The sequence below is a fragment of the Phaenicophaeus curvirostris genome, chromosome 1 (assembly GCF_032191515.1).
Source record: "Phaenicophaeus curvirostris isolate KB17595 chromosome 1, BPBGC_Pcur_1.0, whole genome shotgun sequence".
Lineage (NCBI taxonomy): Eukaryota > Metazoa > Chordata > Aves > Cuculiformes > Cuculidae > Phaenicophaeus > Phaenicophaeus curvirostris.
Window position 1 is genome coordinate 119,558,532 of NC_091392.1, and position 16,140 is coordinate 119,574,671.

At 35.1% G+C, this 16,140-nt stretch overlaps 1 protein-coding gene across 15 annotated transcripts in view; it reads left to right on the top strand.

Moving 5' to 3' along the window:
- CASK (calcium/calmodulin dependent serine protein kinase) overlaps positions 1-16,140 on the top strand; it is a 209,243-nt gene that overhangs the window by 162,040 nt on the left and 31,063 nt on the right. For all 15 annotated transcript variants that reach the window (XM_069873017.1, XM_069873049.1, XM_069873027.1 and 12 more), the window contains 4 exons: positions 5,011-5,088; positions 6,320-6,400; positions 11,967-12,155; positions 12,774-12,852. In XM_069873017.1, the coding sequence (XP_069729118.1) occupies positions 5,011-5,088; positions 6,320-6,400; positions 11,967-12,155; positions 12,774-12,852 (427 nt within the window). The remainder of the gene's footprint in view (positions 1-5,010; positions 5,089-6,319; positions 6,401-11,966; positions 12,156-12,773; positions 12,853-16,140) is intronic.

Here is a 16,140-nt window from a genome sequence, read left to right on the forward strand (position 1 = left end):
TTAATTGTGATTGTTAAGCTTTTCTAGAGCAAGCTCTTAATGTAGATTTCCTGGCTAGCAAATGCAGAAGAACTGGTGCTGAACAATGAGACTCAGATGCAAAGTATTCAAAAGTCTGGGAATTCCAAAGGTTATGATTGCTGTGACATTTTACAGCAAGTATTTGTTTTAATTATTAGAATTCTTTTATTGCTTTATTTATTCTTATTGTTGAGTGAAATTGTTGGAGGTTGGGCTACTGGGGTGAGGAGGCAGAGTTATTTGCTTGAAAACAGAGTGTCCCAGCAAAAAGAAAGCCCATCATTAGGGCACATACAGAGTTCGCACTGCTGAATGTCTGTTGATATTACATAGAAAAGCATTCTGTTGTGGACAGTGCAAAATGAACCAGTTCATTCTGTTCCACAAGAAACCACCTTTGGTATGGTCCCTGAAGGACTTAGGGTTGCAGGGCTGCTGAAAGACAAAAGCATCATAAACAGGCTGGTTTTCTGTGATTAAAATTGTGTGGCTAACGACATGTAGTAATGTGTCCTGTACCACAGGAGCATGTAAAGCCTGGCTGTAATTGCCATTGATGTTTACTTCAATGTGTGCAAACATGTTTAATTTACAGTTTTCTTAAACGTTTTGTAAAACATTAGTGTAGAGGTATACTGGATTCTTTCTAAGGGAAAAATATTGTTCTTAATGTGTCTCTATGAAATCTCTAAATTCAGATGTTTTCAGAAATGAATTATGGAGCTGTAAATTCCTTCTTCTAAATTGCTTCTGCTATAGCTATTTAAGTGCAAAACTATTTGAAGAGTATTGCAAAACAGTCTTTTTTTGAAGATTGCAAATAAGGTAGGACTGCTTCATCAGCTCTGGTGCATTAATGTGTAGTATATGCTTTGCTCCTCTTACCAGTTTCTGGTGGAAAGCTTCTAATCATCTTCTGTAACCAGTAATGACTAATTACTGTTAGAGTTAGTGTGGTTTTTTTTAAATAGTCTTAATAATGTAATGCTAAAAATTCTATCCAGACTGAACACACAACTACTAAAATTGGCAATGAGAGATACAAAATAATATCCTGGATTCGTCTTTCTGTTTATAAGAGACATACCAAACAAGAGACAGTTTGGAACCAGACTAATTTTTTAATGTCAAAAAAAATGCTGTGAAAGCACTGTTGAGATAGTATATTGAAAAAATTAAAATCTAACACAAATACTAAGAGGCAGTAGTAATTCCTTTGTTTCTGGGTTTATTTAGTATTACTATGGCTTTTTTTAGTTAGTAGTATCATGTTTTTAAAACCACGTATCTTAGTTGTATGTTCTTATTTTTGCTTTGACTACACATAAGCAGTTAATGAAGAAATAGTACCTCTGATACAATATTGTACGTAATATTACTTTAATTTCTCCCAAGGGTGTATTAGAAACACATAATGACATGTAAACCAGAACAAGATAAATAATTTGTGGGGTGCTGCTGTGTATGTATTTATAGATTTATAAACAGTCTTGTCATTTCACTGTCCTCACTGTGTTGTAATATTACATTTGTCTTGTGTATAGTAATTTGTGCTGCTACTCGAAGTAGTTTAGTGTTATTATGCATTATACCAGAGAGGAGTTGTATGGCCCAAACAAAAGGTTGTTTCCAGATGAGATGTGAAAATAGACACTGAGACAGTTTGGTAACAATAGTGGTTGTCTCTACTAGGAAATTGTTTTGTTGTTAAAAGGGATTAGAAACAGTTCTAGGTCAAGACAGTGTTCATCATCATTTCAAGAGCCACAATTAAAACCTAAGAATTTGTGGCCCATCTGTGAAATGACAAAAAAGTTGACATGACGAAAGCCATGGTTAGCTCCTGTTTTAAAAGTAATTTTGATCTCAGAGATAGTAACAACTAGTTGAACACCTATAGTGTGCTTAAAAAATACTGTACAGGAATTGACTTTTTTTTTTTTATGTCATTTGGATTTTCTAATGTGGAAATCTTCTTTGACTATTGTTAACTTCATGTACAAAAATAAATCTTTCACTATTGCTACTGACTCCCTTTAGGATAATTCACAAAAAAACAGTTTTATTGATGTAGATACCATTTTCCAGCAGATTAAAAAATAAAATAACTACACTGAAATCTTAAAGCTTAATTTGTTGTTTGTGGAATATGTGGCTAGGAGAAGCAATTTTAACTATGTAGCCCAGTACTCTTGTAAGCTAAAAATTCCATGAACAAATTTGAATTAGAGTATACCATTTCAAAAAGTCCGTTTCTGACATTTTAAAAATTCCCAAGAGACTAAATAAATTACATCCTTAATTACATGCAATGTTGATACCTGTGCTTTAATTCTATTCTGAATTTGTCGTGACAGCTTCCTGTCATGCGATAGTTTCGTCATTTAAATTGCCTTCCCTTACGTTATCAAACTCCTGTCTTCTTTAAACGTTTTATAATATACGAGGAGGAGATATGATTGATATTTTTTGAAAACTTTTCCTAAGCCTTCTCTGCCTCTTGACATCCTTCCTGTGTTTTTAATGTAGAACTGAACAGTGACTTATAGTCGGCATGCCACAAACACATGTAACAGTCTCTAGTAGATGTTCTCATACTGTGGCATTTGGCTGCAGTCTTCCTTGGGAGAAATTGATACATAGCCAACTTTATGCTTTCTCACTGCTTGAGACTCCTCCTTCCTCCTGCCAAGATAGTGTTCCCTCTTGTAAGTATTATTTTTATTCTTTGGTTTTAGATGTATGGTCCTTTTGAGGGGCAGAAAATTTACTTTTCTTTTTCCTTCATGCAGATGTAAAAGTAATGATAGCCCAGTTAAACAAATGAGGAAATGGTAGGGTTGGTTTTTTTTTTTTCTTAAATCGCTATGCCTTCCCTGGTTTTAATTAGGGATTTACCATTTAAAAATGCATATCAAGTTAGAGAGGTTCAAGTTTCTTTTCAGATGTATTGTGAAATTTGTTTGCTTTTTGCTTTTTAGAGTTTATATTGGACAGAATTTTAGTGAAAAATGTATTATACTCTTGGTAAAAATGTAATGCATTGTAGGCTGTTTGCATTGTGTTTCCATTGGATCCTGGAACGAGTGCCTTCCACTGTAATGAAATTTGGAGGTAGAACACCTAAGAAGAGTCTCTAGAAGAGATCTGCTACTGCTAGTGCAGCTACAAAAATACATTCTTTCTGTAGTTGAGGCTGTCTTCTACTCCGAGAAACAACAAGTGAATCCCACGACTTGGGTAGTATATAGGCTTTAACCTTAATGCAAATATGAAGGTTTTTCTTTTAAGTGCTATCAGAATCTCTCCTAGTGCCTTGGAAGAAAATCTCAGTAAGCAGCACTCCTGGAAGATTAAATTTAAGTGTCACTTCTCAGCATGAAGGCACTAGGGAAAAATAAATGCATCCTTGTTCAGTCTGAACTTTGCCTTGATTTTTTTAATAAACATTCTTAGAGGCACTTTGCTTCCTACTTTCCTTTTTACCTCCTTCCCAGTCTCAGAAGATAAGTTATCCTTTCCCTTGAAAGTGAGAAAAAATTGTTTCTGTAAACTGCCAGTTGTGATCCGGTTGTTTTGGATCACAATAACACAACAACTTGAATGAAGTCTGCAACTTAGTTTTAAACAATTGCTACAAATAAATAATATTTTCATGCTATCTTTTCTGTAATTTCATTAATCTTAAACAGGATTCATGTGTGAATCTTTTAGAAAAATGCATTCAATAATGCACATGTTGGGTATCCTGCATTTTCAACAACTCTTACTCAGTGCACCGTGGTTAGTGCAATTTCTTAACAGATGTATAAATGTGATACTTAATAAGTTGCGAGCATTTGGGTATATTTTGCTTACTTACTTAAGAAAAACTAAAAACAAATAATTGTGTATGCGACTGAAGTGTTTCCAGAACTGTAAGGTAGCAGAAAGCTCTTATTTTAAAAACTTCATCAGGGCTGTTAAACATGTTGAGTATTGGAGTGTTTTGGAAGCACAAATTGTTGGATGTGAAAGGAACTCACGTAACTTGACTTTTCTACTTTTTTTTCCCCAAGATAGTGGTTTAACTGTCCTGGAAGTGATATTGTTTCCTGGTTTTGTATTTGTTCGCATATGGACTTGAAATATTTAACATGTGCATTAGATTGTTAAGAAACCCAAGGAAAATGATGATATTGGATTGCGTTTGTTCAAATTTACTTCTCTTCTAAAGCTGAATGGTATCTCATGTGAGAAAGAGAAGAGGTGCATGTATAGCTTGACAAGGTTCCCTTTTTCAAACATCCAAGGCTGTCCTCAGCCAAACAATGGAGCTGTAAGCTTCTCAGAGTAAACTTCTGTGAACTCCTTGCTGAGCAGCCTAAATAGAGCGGTTCTTATCAACTCATCCTTTACAGTGTTAAATTTGCTAAAGATATTAGTCACTTGCATATTTTGAATGTTTATTTACATACACTTTTGAATTTCAGTTGAAAATTTTAGTTTTGTGAGCACTCTTTCTTGCAAAGTTTGTACCATTCTGTTTTCAAGAGCATTTTCCCATGTTCTGAGGTTTATTTAAATTACTGTTTGGAATGTTTGGTGATTTGATTTGTTGAGAAGTATATGTAAATTAATTTGAATTTTTAGCAGAATGTATGATTTACAGCGTTTATTCAAGATTCATAGGATCACTTCTGATACAGGAATATAGTTTCTGTAAATCTGTGGAAAAAGCAAAGAAGGTCTGCAGAATCCCTTAACCTCTTGAACTTTCCCATGTCATCCCATGAACTCTGAATCTATGCACTGTTCATATCAGGAAATGTTTAAAAATTAGAAGTCAGAACCCTAAGCTGCTAGATTTTGTATATAAAACATCTGCGGGTCTTGCAGTTTAACAATCATCTTGGTCACAGTGACAAAAAGCAGACTCCTGTCAGTGCTCCTCGTTACTTTATATAAAGTATCATATGATTTCAGCAGTTTGTTTTCTTGCTGTTTCAGCTTTATGACAAAATAAACACAAAATCTTCACCACAAATCAGGAATCCTCCAAGTGATGCTGTACAGAGAGCCAAAGAGGTAATGGCTTTAAAATATGTTTTTTTGCTTTGCAAGTTTATTTGTATTTAAAGTGGAACGTTTTTTTCTTCATTAGGATACTGGTATGTATTCAGGCTTATAATCTGAATTATTTCTGAAATTCCACTGTTGTTTAGTTAAGTTACTTAACATGTTGCATAAACTTGCAGAATTCCATTATGTCAGTAAGGCTTATATATATTATTCAGTTTCATCATTTAACCTTTGCTGCATTAATTGCGATGTTAAAAGAAATACTCCTGTTGGGTAAATGCATTATCTTTCATGTTCAGTTCATTTATCTGCTGCAAAAGTTTGATGTTTATATGGCTTAGTCACAAAATAAGATATATTTCTAGGTATCAGCTTTAACAAAATCTGTCATGGATACCTGAACTAAGTTTATCATAGCTAGTTCTTAGAAAAGCAGACCTAGGAATGCAATGAAAATGGTATTATATGTTATCATAAAAATAAGTACAGTTGTTGGGGATAATGTCATAGGAAAGCACTGTTTATGGAACTATTAAAATAGAATGAACAAGAAGACAACTATGTAATAACTAAAGTCACACTGATAGACACCCTGAAGTCCTGTTCTGCAAAATTTTCTGGCAGTTAATCCTGCAAAGTACTTCCAGAAGCCAAATACTCTGCTTTCATTGTCCATGTCATTGCATGTGAAAATAAAGGTGTAAGTATCAGGTTGCAGGCAAATGAGTTAAACCATACTTACTCCCTCCTCCTTCCCTAAATGATAAGCTGAGTATTGCTCAGATTTTATAAACTCCGGAGCTTGGAGGTGGGGTAGCAGATAGACTATCAACACTTGGTGTCTTTAACAATTTAATTTGTGGAGAGAAAGTTTTATGAGTATAAAAATACTGCTTTTAAACTGATTGTTTTAATAAATTGAGACCACGTGTGAATGTTTTAATAAACCGAGACCACATGTGAAAATAACAACTGGTGGTGGTGATAGGGGTCACCTCTCAGTTTGCATTTCATTTCTTTCTCCACATTTAGCTGTTGGAGGAATATTCCCAATTCAAAAAAGGCTAACAGTTTCTTGGGGGGGGCGACACATTGTCCTAAACCCTTTCCTGTCAAAAACATTCTTTTATATAAGCATTTGGAGATTCTGACTGAATAGTGAGGGTGTTTATTCATTTGACTAATAGCTTTATTTAAAAGCATGTTACAATGGGCATCTCTCCTGCTTATTTTGCAGGTATTGGAAGAAATTTCATGTTACCCAGAGAACAATGATGCAAAGGAGCTAAAGCGTATTTTAACACAACCTCATTTCATGGTAAACAAGTGCTATTCTTTTGATGGTTTTGGTTTTTTAATATTCTTCATGTTAGAAGCAAGTTCTCTCTAAAATCTGCAAGTGATGAAACTGCCTGCAATACAATATACCTATTAATAACTTTCTACTCTGCTGGTTTGGCAAAATGGTTATTATTGCTACTGATATTGGTCCCCATTATGGTGCGGTTTCATTGTCTTTTTTGGGGGCTGTATTGCACATAGAAGAATGATGAACCCTTTTGGATGTTGGGAGGTAGAGCTGAGATCCTCCTTTTGCTTTTTCCCAAGGTCTATGTTTGAGTTCATTGCAAAATAAGTGTTTCTTTAACATTATGTTATAATAAATCAATATCTTGTAAAGTCTAGTGAATTTGTGCTACGTATAAACTCCTACTGCATCTGTTTCAGAAACACAATTTGTGGGCAATTAATTGTTCAGGTATGTGACTGCTTAGTAACTTGGTTTGAGTTACTGAACTCCAGTCTTTTGAAACTACATAAAGGATTTCTTTTCTTTATGCCGTGGATGATGTTCATAAGTTCAGAAATAAAAGTGTTCGCTTGAGTCTGCCTTATGCTATTGTCAGTATGAAATCATGAATTTGACTTTCCCTAATACAAAGATTATATGCAGGGGGCTTTGTGGAATTTGCTCACCTGAAACCTGAGTTACTGTAAGTCTGAAGGATAAACCTAAATTCCAGGGAAGAGTGAGCTGAAACCAACCTCATATTCAGGTATAAGATGAAATCTGAGTAGCTGCATGTGCCAGTGTGTGCTTTTGATGGCCAATGTAGCTTTAGGTGCATTTATTATAGCACTTTTAAATCAGATCAGGAGTGTGTTTGGTCTTGGAGCACGCAAACTAGACTCCTTGCAGATAAAATTAAACTTGAAGATGTATGCTAGAAGCCAGCCTAATCCAGCATCTGGTGGCCATTCCGTCCACAGGGCGAGATGGAAGCTGCTCAGAAGTAAAAACTCCTGCAATGTACTCAGCGTGTACATTGGGTCCTCACTTACCCAGTTGTTTTACTTCTTGATTCATTCCTATTTCTTTGCACTAATTACTAAGGCAGGCATTGGCTTTTATGTTGTACTCAGCAACACACTGATATGATGATGGAGATGATACCTGTCTGATGATACAAATCTGGTTCAACATTTAACAGGAATACTTGCTTGGAATAGAACATAAAGCAAGGTGGAATGGTACTCAGGTTCTCAGCCAAAAAAAAAAGAAAAATCCCAAGAACAAACTGTCTGACACTCAACATTTTTATTTGTAATCTGACAGGTTGATTTGATTTACCTTTTTTTGCATAATTACCATATGGTATTTCAAAAACAACAGGCACTGTGGAGAAAGCATTTTTTAAGTCTAAATTATTTTTAGGGTAGACATCAATAAAAATTATTGTGGTATATAAAAATTTCATGTATCAAATCAAGCAACAGGAAAAGTGATTTGGAAGTCATATTTTATAGGTATCTCTAGTTCCACCTGATGTCCTCATAAACTTAAAGCCAACTGTCGGAATTCTTTTGCTGCAATTCTATAGAAGGTATTTTTTATAAGAAATAAGTTCCCATTCCATAACAAGTATTTTTGATGAGGAGTAAATTCAGTAATTTAATCTGTGGCATCCCAAGCTTAATTTCTATTTCATGGAGCGACATCTCTTTTCCCTGTGTTTCATCCTCTCCCTTGCAATTGTTCTGACATTCATTTGACACTGCACTTTGGTATTGCACTGTGCTAAACTAGTAGAATACCATTCCAATAAAAAAAAAATTGATCCATTTAGCAAAAAGAATTAAGGACAAGTGGAATACTGCCAGAGCCAGAATGAGCAAGGACACAAAAACACATAGTCCGTGTTAGGGAGGAATGGCACAAAAGTGTAAAGCAACAGTCAAATCAGCATATGTTGCTGTGGATCCATACCTTTAGGGTGCATATACCAGAGCCTACTGATGTAGACTCCTATCATTCCATTCCTGCTGCCTGATAGACCTTTTAGAAATCCACAGACCTTACAAAATTATGAATGTGGCATTATGCCAAACTTTCCTTTAGAGACAAAGCCTTTAAAATGGATACTATTAGGAAAGGCAATAATCGTATAAAGCAATATTGTCGGCTTATACTCAATGTGTTCACCAAGCAGTGAACAGATCAGTGCTCGGGTTAGTAAGTTGCTGAGCTTTGATGCATAGAGACTGAAGTAATAAGATGAAATGACTAGGATTGTGTGCAGTGACACCTGTATGATAACAAGAGTATTTTGCTGTTATTTATATTATTATCTAATGTGTGTACCTAATTGGAAGACAATGGTGTATAGTCTGTCTCGTTTACTTGAACATGGTGTTAGTGGCTTAGAGTTTGGGCTTACGGCTTTACGGAACCAAAGCCAATGAAGTATGTATTTGTAAGTACTCTAATTGGCATTTAGATCTTCATGGTCAAATTTTTTTATGTTTTAGTTTTGTTTTGTCTTTGTGTGCTTTATGGGAACAGGAATAAATTATTAATTTAGTCTGTACATGCTTAACGTTTTGATTTAAAGAAATGTAAGTAAATTTTACATAAAGGTCTTTCAAAAGATAATTAATTTAAGAATTCTTTAGAAGATTATCAAGTACCTCATTTGTTGTGTACAAATTTCAAGGAGCTTTTATTCTGTTACATTACTTCAAGTAAATTTTCAGATCTGCCAGTTTTATCTGCGGAAGGTTCTATTATAGATGTTTAGTACGCAGCACCAATCGAAATGTTTGCTGTTCTTTGCAGACAATAGTCCTGTGATGTACTAGTAAGCAGTTGTTCTCACTAAACTTATTTTCAGCAGGATTATCATGTTATGCAAAGGAAAAAGAGACAGGGGGAAAAAATCTAAATTATCAAAATTAACAGAAATGCATGAAAACAAGTATCTTTAAGTCCAGTATCCGTCTTTATATTGAAGGTTTTCAACATTTAAGTTGAGCTTGCCGTGCTTTAATATCTGATGTTTCTGAATTTGTATTAAACTTTGTTAACACCTTCTGAAGTCACCTAGTGTAATTATGAACCTTTAAAAATGTTCAAATTACCATATTTATAACCTACAAGGTATATATTGTTGCTAAAAATCTAGTATAAAGCAAGGCAAATATTTGATGTGAGACAAATGTAAGGCCCTGAGTCACATAAAGAAATGTAGTTTTGAAGTGTGGAGAGTATAACAAGTATAGACAGGTACATGAAGTCGCTTATGGAGCTTTGAGTAGATTGAGCTGAAGCAAGCACAGAAGATCCATGTCCTCTTTTAAAGAGTGCTTCTGTGCAAAGCCAAGATCACACTCACTCCTAGAATGGCAGCGTTTTGTAACAACCAGAGCTAAGGCATGATTGTGCATGGCTGCTTGTCTTATTTGGGACAACGGCAGACAATTTTTGGATACTAAAAGGAGAACTATGCTAAATCCCTAAACCTATATAGGAGTATTCATGCATAAGTTTACCTCCAATTAAATAAATCAAATTAAAGAATTTGTTTAATTAAAATTATTTCATATACATATATGGTCCAGATCTCTAGTATAAGTTGTTGCTTTGGTAGTATGGAATAATGCAGAGGAGTTGTTGCAAGTTTGAGCTTAGTAGTTGACAAAATAAAATGAAAAACAGAAGATGCAGATACAGGTTAGTATTTAACCCAAAATAGTATATGTGTAGGTGGGCTTGAAACACTGGGGGAAAAAAAAAAAAGGAGGAAATGTGGGTAGAGCATTTCTAGTTTAGGGAATTCTGTACCATCATTGTAATGCTGAATTGCTAACTATAGTTGGAAACTGATTTGATGAAAGGGAACTTAAACTGTTCATAAAGTTATCTTTTATAGCATAGTACACTTTAGAAGTGCTACCTTAGGAATAAATTTAGAATTTTGTAGAAGCCATGTAAGAAACATTTCTGCCTTAGATTCCACTTCAGAAATACATTGTGTAAGGATAGTTTGTTATCACTTTTTTTTCTGGTTTTGTTCTGCTTAAACATTTTAATTGAAGTTGCAGAGTCAGATTTCTCTGCCAAAACAAATTCTGGATGGTCAATCTCAAGTCTTGCAAGATTGATAGGTTTTGCAAGTTAAGACCTATGAGAATTTAAATTAAGAAGTTGTTAACTATAATATAGATTGACCTAATGGTGCTGGTGGCTGATATCTTTGCTGTTGCTTGATTTATCAATCTCTATCTGAGAAACCTCTGCCCATTTGGGTATAGAAGCAGTATCTATCTCTGGCCCTTGATGAGTTAATATAGGAGTAGAACTAGCATGTTCACATTTAAGTTGTATTTAGTTTTTGGAGAGGAGCGAGCTAGTTATAATATACCCATTATTAACAGTCAAAATTAATGTGGTTAATGTGAAATGAATGTGATACAGGACTCCTAAAGATATCCTGGAAAGCAGTGGAATGTCACACAATAAAAAAGCTTGGTTCTGTTGAATACTCTTTTGCAAATGCTTACACTTTGTCCAACATTTATCTTGTCATACTGTGTTACAGTTCTTACACTTACACAGGCTTCATATCTTTTTCCTAGCTTAGAGTTCTTACATAGGCAGTTGTTCCACTTATCAAAGATTAAATACACTCAATCCATTACCTGTTGTACCATTCTTTGCATCAAGAAGCAGAGTAAAACTAACGAAGCAGTATTTGAATAGTGTGTTGGTTTTGATTGTAATTTTTGTCAGGCATCTTGAACTCAGTGTGGGTGTGCTGGGTCTGCGCTTTAGTGGAAGGGCAGAATATCGAAGTGATTATGCCCGTAAACAACAAAAAAAGGTTTTTCATTCTTCCAGTCAATACCGATCCACAGTCTGTCTATGGATCCACAGTCTGTCCACAGCCTAAACCTCCGCCAGGGGAGGTTTAGGCTGGACATTAGGAAAAAATTTTTCACGGAAAGGGTCATTGGGCACTGGAACAGGTTGAGGTGGTTGAGTCACCTTCCCTGGAGGTGTTTAAGGCACGGGTGGACGAGGTGCTGGGGGGCATGGTTTAGTGGTTGATAAAAATGGTTGGACTCGATGATCCGGTGGGTCTCTTCCAACCTGGTTATTCTATGATTCTATGATTTATTAGGATGAAATACCAGGAGGTCTGAATACCTTCCCATTTTACTGTGTTAATTACTATAGAATGGTTTGCTCAGGAAGGTGGCTTTCTAATTCTGTGTCTAGGCACACAAAGATGTCTTAATTCTGGCACCATGCAGGTGTCAAGCAGATGAGGGAGAGGGAAGCAGCATCATTCTCATTAGGTATCTACAGTAGAAAATAAGATGTACTCATGCAGATTTCAAATGCTAGATACGTGTGTATGCATTTGCCGTCTGCTGAAGTTTATATTAGACTCTGTTAAGGGAAAAGTTCCCATATAGAAAGTGAGGCACAAATATCTTGGATTTCCTGTCATTTCTGAAAGCTTCAAAAATACTTACAAGGAAGTGGGGGGGGCATCAGAGATGACAGAAGTCTGATATATTATTGCTGCAATCTTCTCTAGGCCTTACTTCAAACTCATGATGTAGTGGCACATGAAGTTTACAGTGATGAAGCGCTGAGAGTTACTCCTCCTCCCACCTCTCCATACTTAAACGGAGATTCTCCAGAAAGTGCCAACGGCGACATGGATATGGAGAATGTAACACGGGTTCGACTGGTGCAGTTCCAGAAGAACACAGATGAACCAATGGTATGGAGGGAACCTCAATATTTGTCATAACTCTGTGTAATCGTGCTGGGTCCGTGCTGTAGGGGAAGGGGAGAATACAGAAGTCATTATGCTAGTAAAGAACAAAAAAGAGTATTTTATTCTGTCAGGCAGTGCTAGTCCACAGTCTGTCTTTATTAGAATGACCAGTGTGATAATGATTTTAATGACAGATTCTGCACTTTGAAGTAGGGTTGCCAGTATGGCTGGTATCGTTCAGCAGCTACTGTAGATATTTATCCTCTTACATATATCCTTAACTTAAAATGCTATGTGTGCATTCATACTACTGCTATACCACTAGAGCTGGTTTTGTTTAAAAACAACCTTATAGTATTTATAGCAGATTAGGCTTTAAACCAAAATGGACACCTTGACTTCAATACAAAATTACATTTTTAACAAACCAGAGTCTTATATGCTCATATATTAAAGTATTATCTGTTTTCATTGCCTAGATTTAAATGAGTGGCAAAGTTCTTATTTTAAACTTAAAATTTATACAGTGCCTTCAAGCTTTTAGGAAAATTGACTGTTATTCACCAAAAATTGCACTGCTTAGTGTTTTATTTTAGAAGTATAAACATTTCTTTTTTCTAGGGAATCACTTTAAAAATGAATGAGCTGAACCATTGCATTGTGGCAAGAATTATGCATGGAGGAATGATTCATCGGCAAGGTAATCATGTGTTATTAATAGTTTTGTCTTCAAACACAATTTTTTAGATAATATTGAACAAACTGTGTAATAGTACATACTCCTCATGTTGATTGCTACTATTCTGTCCTAGCGTACCTCTGTTTCTGGATGGAGTCCTGATATCTGCCTTTGTTACCTTCCAATTGCAGAGGTCTGCCAGCATTATTACATGAGAGTCCACTGTGTTTCATTTAGGCCCTAGTTAGGATAATGAGACTATAGCCCAGTAAGAGATGGAAATGCCAATAATTTCTGGAGTTGTACTTATTTAATCGTCTGGTTTTTAAAATATATATCTATATAAATCTCATTGGACTAGTTGCAGTACTTGTCCTTGCAAAAAATGAAAGAGTTTTGTTCACAAAAAAAAAAAAAAATTCTTCTTATGTTTCCACACAATTCTTGAGGATCTTTCTTATGTTGAGGCTCATAAAAATTATTTTTTAAATAAATTTGTTTTTTCTGCCTAGAACTTGAATCTAATTTTCAATTTTCACTGCAACAGCAAACCCTGCAAACATGCATCTTTTCTCATCTCCAGTCTACTACTTTTTTTCCATTTTGTGGGTCCAGATCAAGTGTCAAAAAAAGCTGAGCTTTGTCCTACTTTATACAAGTAACTTCCTTGCTAGGTGGGTAGCTGCAAGCTTGGATTGCAACCTTGAAAGGGTTACTTTAGTTTTCCAGTTTGCCATCTTTTGACTAACACAGAAATTTTCATCATCAGAAAGTTCCTTCTAACTTGCTGCTTTGTTTCAAAGGAAGCTAGGGGCAGGTACTTAGGAAGGAAGACAAAACATAGAACAGGGAAAGGTTACAGCGATCCTTTCCCTGATATATTCATTTTATCTCCTTAATGTAATCAAACCTGTCAAGAAGCAGGAAAGAGAAAACTTTACGTATAAACAAAGGTGCAATTCATATAGACTTCTGCATTCTTTTAAAGGACCCTCTGAAAAGAAATTTATTCGGATTCTAAAAGTGAATTTTAAAAGGAGATTGCTCTAAGATGCACAGGAAGAAGGTTTTCTTCCAACTGTACTTGGGTAGCTGTGATCCTCTGCAGAATATTGTTTCAGATGACACTGTTTCCATAATAAGGGTAATAAAACTTTTAAACCTGTTAAAACTGGGTAAAAATAAAATATCCTACCATGCCCATTAAAACTCTGTGCTTTTCTTTGTAATTATCCAGTGTCTTTTATTTCTAAAGATTTGGGAAATTTAACCTATTCTATGTGAGCTCCACCTAACTAAGACAGCTATTATTCACATAAGTTTAGTTCAAAAATGAGCTGTATTTCAGTATTTCTGTAGTAGTGTCATCTTTTTTTAAATGTTTCTAATTTTGGTAGTGCTCTAGATGCCGCTTGGGTTCAATGCTTCATTGAGCATACATATATTTAGAATATTTTTACAAAATAAAACAATGCACATATAATCTGAATCACATATGTCTGAATCCTGTTGACAGGGTGTGTGACATTTATTTGTTTGGGGTTTTTTTGTGTTTTTACTTCTGCTGTGTCCTCTTGCTGTATGGAAAACTACCAGCGAATAACAGCAATGACTGGATAATAGGTCTAACGGGGGTTTATAGGAACTGTATAATTCAGGTTTATCAATATTAAGTAAAAACCACATTAATTCCCAATCACAAAATAGTAGCTGCTGTGAAATCTGCCTCCTGTCACTATGCCAGGTGCATCTAGTTCCACTAGTTGAAGTGGGAAGATAGGGTTGTAAAGATATTATCTACTTACACTTTCCAGAGGATTCAGCTAAAACACCAGTTACAGTCATTAAACTTGTCTTTTTGTTGACTTGTTTGCTTTTTTACAATAAGTAAAAGTATCGTAGTATCTTAGATCTAGTATCTTAGTATCGAAGTATCTTAGATCTCTGTCTTTTAATTATGTCTTGGCTTTCACCTTTGTGTCTGTTCCTTAACATAGCTCAGTTATCCATTCACTTTTTACCTGTGGATTCTGTTTAGACTGCTCATGCTGTAAATAATATTTTCAGGGAATCTGCACATAGTCTGCATTCTCAGCAGCTCTCAATATCTTAACTCGTAGGTCTTTTGCTGCTGTCTGGTTTGGGATGTACATGCTTAAATAGTAATTCATTCATAAGATGCATTTAAGAAGAGGTCCCAATATGGCACTTAAAAAGATTTCCAAAGAAGGAAGAGGATTTACTGGCTGTCCATTTAACATCACCAGAAGAATAGCAGCTTTACGTTGCCTATGTTACATTCTCAAAGTGAAACCACACCAATTTTTTAAACTGATATCTCTGATAAGGTTTATTCCATTCTAACAAAATGTATATGATAAATAGATGAAAACATGATTATGTGTTCACAGCCTTTCTCTTTTCAATCTATAGAATTTTGATTTGACTACAAACCAAAATGTTTGTTCTGTCTTCTTCCTGTTAGGGTAGGATCTCTCATACTTCATGCAGAGTAAGAACACACACTTCCTAAAACTGTCTTCACTCTGGCTTGTGAAGACGAAGAAGGAAATTATTTACTCAGAAATACATCCATTCCAGGCATGAACAGAACAATACTCATTTCTGTCAGAGTAGTAGAAACAGGAAGTGCTCCAGAAGAGGGGATTTTATTTAAGTACACTATTGAAATTATTTGATGCAGTGATATTACAGAGTCCGATTCTCATTCTAATATTTAATTCCATCCAATTTATATTTTGAACGATGCCAAAGAACCTTTACACTATTCCAGGACATATGCTTCTTCTCATTCAGTATTATTGTTTAATAACAACTACGCTCACTTCAAAAACAATTTAATTTTTGCATGATACAGTCGATACAGAGCCTTTTTTTTTACGAATATTTTTTTTTAATTTGGGTATTGAATGCCTTCCTGAGGAAGTGCCAAAACTGAACTTTCAACGTGTTTCACTAGAGGCTGGGTCATTAATATTCTAGATGTGAACTAGATTATTTGAAATTCAGATACAGAGCTGTTGCATTCACATTCAGTGAACTATTAATTATGAAGATTTTTCCACTGAAGAGGGGCAGAAGAATTGTGATGAGAATTTTTTTTATAATTTCACTATCAGCAGATCAGCTCCTGTAGAATTGTTTGGAGCATTTAACGTGGCTGAATGACTTACTCTCAAGAGTACTGAAAGTTTTTGTAAATTTTGGACTGTCTCTTGTAACACTGCCAAATGTTGCACAGAAGAGACCTCAAAGAGAATCATAGCAACAGAGATGTTTCAGGATTCT